Source organism: Myripristis murdjan, chromosome 13 (genome assembly GCF_902150065.1).
Source record: "Myripristis murdjan chromosome 13, fMyrMur1.1, whole genome shotgun sequence".
Classification (NCBI taxonomy): Eukaryota; Metazoa; Chordata; class Actinopteri; order Holocentriformes; family Holocentridae; genus Myripristis; species Myripristis murdjan.
Genome location: NC_043992.1, coordinates 42,110,033 through 42,114,550, shown reverse-complemented (window position 1 = coordinate 42,114,550; position 4,518 = coordinate 42,110,033). Strand labels below are relative to the sequence as shown.

General features: G+C 45.0%; 1 protein-coding gene across 1 annotated transcript in view; it reads left to right on the top strand.

Moving 5' to 3' along the window:
* Window positions 1-3,252: 3,252 nt before the first annotated feature.
* The window catches only part of sst1.1 (somatostatin 1, tandem duplicate 1), a 1,995-nt gene continuing 729 nt past the window's right edge, over window positions 3,253-4,518 (top strand). The window contains exon 1 of the mRNA XM_030066590.1: window positions 3,253-3,485. Coding sequence (XP_029922450.1) covers window positions 3,354-3,485 — 132 coding nt within the window. The 5' untranslated portion in view covers window positions 3,253-3,353. The remainder of the gene's footprint in view (window positions 3,486-4,518) is intronic.

Genomic DNA, 4,518 nt, shown 5'->3' with positions numbered 1-4,518 from the left:
CTGTACCGCACACCAAGAGAGAGAGGAGGTGTGTTTCCGGTCCAAATGAAGCTATTCACACGGTGGGCGGGGCTCTGCTGTGTCCATAAACACTGAGGACGGACTGTGATCCGATCAGCCGTGCTGATTCTGCTGGTGTGGGATCTTCCTGAGTTTATTAAAGCTCACAACCTGCTGATGTCTTTGTAAGCAGGTCAAAGGTTCTGAAGTCTCAGGTGAGTCGAACTGGTTCTAGTTAATTGGTTTTCAGCCTTTGTCATTAACACATCTAAAGGGTTAAAATAATGTCCCAGTATGTACAAGGAAATCTCTGTGTGTCTCGGTATGTACAGGATCCTCTGGGAGAATGGAGACTTCCTGTGAAGCTGTTCAACACCAAACAAACACACTGCATGCTGGGATTGCATTTCTTTAGTCGCCTGTCAGCCTCTCAGCTTCTGTCGCTTCTGATGTCAGAGAGAAACAAACTGACAAACTGACACGGTGAGGAAAAACAAAACACCCGTTCTTTCTGGAAGGAAACTCAAACAGGAGATGAATCATATACATACGTATGCCAGCATCTGCTACAGTGCCCTCGAGCAAGGCACCAAATGCTTTACTGTGTGTGTGTGTGTGTGTGTGTGTGTGTGTGAGTAAGTGCAGCTGGAAACCTTCAGCTGGTAAATTGCTCTTCAGCAACAAAGTGTGTGTGTGTGTGTGTGTGTGTGTTTGGGGGGTGGGGTGGGGGAGTGTGGGGGGCATTGACGGCAACATCAGCGGGCGTCAAGCGCCTGGCTCCGCCCACTGCGAGTCATAGGTGTCTCAGTGTTGGCTCTGGCCAGTTCTGGGCAAGAGAGGGAGCGACACAGCAAGCGGCCTGGGCCGGACTCAAACCCAGCGGGTGCCCCAGGGTGCCTCTGACTCTGGAGCGCCCCCTACAGATGTTCCACAGGACGTCAGCTGGTCATTCAGTAGAATATCAATAAAACAACAATTACACTTCAACAATCTGTTGATGAATTTGAGCAAACATGTTAGACCCCCACAGAGTTATTATGAAACCCAGCAGAGTTCTGGGCATGATCCACCCACAGGGTTAAGTTAAGGGCTCTGATTGGCTGAGGGATTATGTTGTGTTACCAATCACAACACTTGTTGCCCAGAACTTTGGTGGGATCCAAAATAACTCTTTACAGACAGAATGCTGAAATGTAATTTATGTTTTATTGATATTTTACTGAACTCTTATTGATCAGTCAGCTGATGTTCTGCTGACCAGCTGCAGGGGGCGCCCCACTCAACACCTATTTGTTTGTGTATTTGTAGATGCAAAAGTTTACCAAGAGCTTCAGTCTGACCTTCAGAGTTCAAATCTTTTTCTTCCAGCAAGGTCAGTAATCAGCCAGTGAGATGAGATAATCTGAGATAATCCCTTTGTTTCTAAAGATGATCAATTTGTTTCTTGATCCTAGTGGCTGATGTGTCTTATTCTGCCTTGCTTCAACATGTTTATTACACAGCTATTTTAAATACTCGATTCTGACTGGTCAGTTAACCCCTTACTACCCGATTTCCCCTCAAAGGGAACACCTGCAGCACCACAGGTGTCCCAGCAGAGGCCAGCATCAACTAGACAGAGGCGCTCTCCTAACTGCTACCGCCTGAAACTTTGGGGTGAGGAAGATAATGTTTCATACCCTGTCGTCATACCTGGGCTTCTCTCTGCTGTTTGCCTCACCTGGTGCTGCTGCTTCTCTTCCAACCTCCTGCTCAGACAGAGACTCAGGGGAAGAACCAGTTCAAGAACAAGATCAAGAACCAGATCAACATTACCCTAACCCAGATTCCAGTCCTCCAGGGTGGGGCTAACGGATAGAGAGTGGTAAGATTATGATAATCTTACTGACAATAGCAACAATAGTGATATGTTATATTATTAATATATTAATAATAATAACAATACAAGAGGACATAGAATGTTGTTATGGGTGTGTTATAATAATAATAATAATAATATGATATTAATACCAGAAATAATAGGAATCAAGAAGGCAGGAAGAAAATAAATTCATAAATAAATATTTACATGAATAAATAAACAACAACAATAATAAAGGGATTTAATAATGAAGAATGATTGTGACAATAATATTAATGACAACAATAACAAAAGCCACAGTGAATGTGAGTGTTTGAGTGGAGCTGAGGTGTGCAGCAGGCAGCAGGTACATCTGCCAGAGAGTTTGCAGGGCTAGTTTAGGGGAGAGGAGAGTGGGAAATAACAACAACAACAATAACAATAACAATAATTATAACAATAACAATAATAACATCTTATTTTATGCAGATGACACTCAGCTGTACCTGCTGACACTGACTGGCTGCTGTGAAAACATGGCTCTCACTAAACTTTCTCCTCCTCGGTGAAACTGAAGCTGGGACTTTGGTTCTGAATCTGTCTCACTTCAGACAATCTCCCATCATGCTTTGGTGCTATGGCACCCTACTGGAAACATAATGTAATAATCTTGATGTGATTTTCAATTCTTCTTTTAAATTCGGCACACAGGCCGAGTCAGCGGTCACGGCCAGCTGTGGTCAGTTCGGAGGTCGAGTCGAGGTCGAGCGCCTCCTCCCCTCGGACCTTCAGGAGCTCCTCCAGGTTCTTCTCCCCTCTGGGCTTCACGGCTCAGACCCGACCGGCACGTCTCACCTGTCCTGGCACCTTCACACTGCCTACCTGTTCTGTTCAGATCTGTTCCAACCTGTTCTGTTCTGTTCTACTCTGAAAACATGTTCCTTCCTGTTTTGAGTTTATTTTCCTAGTTGCCATGGTTACTCCATCCACATTAAAGTAAAACATAAAACCTGATCAGAAGATGATCAGCTGCCTGATGGCACTTCACATCTGACTTCCCCTCAGTCTGAGGTGTGTCAGCAGGAAGGAGCACACACACACACACACACACACACAAACACACACACACACACAAACACACACACACACACACACACACACACACACACACACACACACACACACACACACACACACACACGGCTCATTTCACTAAAGCAGCCGCTTATCAGTGGAAACATCATCATCATCATCCTCATCACCATCATCATCATCATCAGTCACACAGACACGTAACCCCCCCAAACACACACACACACACACACACACACACACACACACACACACACACACACACACACACGCACACACACACACACACACACACACACACTTGACGTCAGTCGGCCTTTATAAGAGCCGTTTCTCCAGGAGACGGCAGAAGACGGAGGAAGACTTTCAGCCCGCGCTCCAACAGACAGACAGACAGACAGACAGACAGACAGACAGGAAGATGGTCTCTCCGCGCCTCCGCTGCCTCCTGCTCCTCCTCTCCCTCACCGCCTCCTTCAGCAGCTGCTCCGCCGCACAGAGAGACTCCAAACTCCGCCTGCTGCTCCAGAGGTCCCCGCTGGGCTCCAAACAGGTCCGCGCACACACACACACACACACACACACACACACACACACACACACAGAGAGAGAGAGAGAGAGAAAGAGAGAGAACATTCCTGCAGTCCTTCTGTAAAGTCCCGTAAGTTAAATAAACGAAAAATGAGAGAAAGAACGAAAAATGGAACGGCTGATGCGCAGATCGTATTTAAAAAGAAAAAAAAAAAAAGAAGAAGAAGAAAAGAAAAGAAAAGAAAAGAAAAAAGAAAAAGACAAAGACAAAGAAAACTGATTGGGTTTGGATTTGACCTTCATCTGTTTTCTCCACCAAACTGCAGCGAAGCGGCGGCGCCTTGATTGTTTTAATGTCGTCATGTTTCCATTTTTTTTTTAATCGTTTTAATGTTTTCTGTCTTGTTCTCACGTTTCAGTGTTTTATTTTATTTTATTTTATTTTATTTTGGTTTATTTTATTTTATTTTATTTTATTTTATTTTATTTTATTTCAAGTCCGTATCTGAAAGCAGAGCAAAGTGGCATCAGACTCTTGGAGGTGAGCCCTGAGCGCTGGCAGGTTTTTCAGATCAGAGACAAACATGAGGGGAAGCGGCTCACAGACTTTGAGTACAAAAGTTTGTTTCGCAGAGAAAATTCCTCACTTTAGTGGAAATGATCCCCACGCAGTTACAGCAACAAAACACAAATTCTACAAATTAAATGAACAAAGACATGCGCGGGTCGGGCTCGTCGCACTCTGCTGGTTCCTGTCGGGTTGTTGTAGTTTTGTTTTTGTTTTTTTTCTCTCTATTTTCTCTCGTGTCTCGTGTGTCGTGTTTTAAATCCCTTTTCTCCACACATGAACCCACGAGGCGCCAGACATGCAGATCTTTTCTATTTGATGTGATTCTGCAGCCATGAAACAGAACAGCGGCTTGTTGGCGCTGAATATTTCACTCCCGAACACACCGATCACAGTGTGTGTGTGTGTGTGTGTGTGTGTGTGTGTGTGTGTGTGTGTGTGTGTGTGTGTGTCTGTGTGCGCGCTGCTGCTGTCCAAGGTGCTGAAG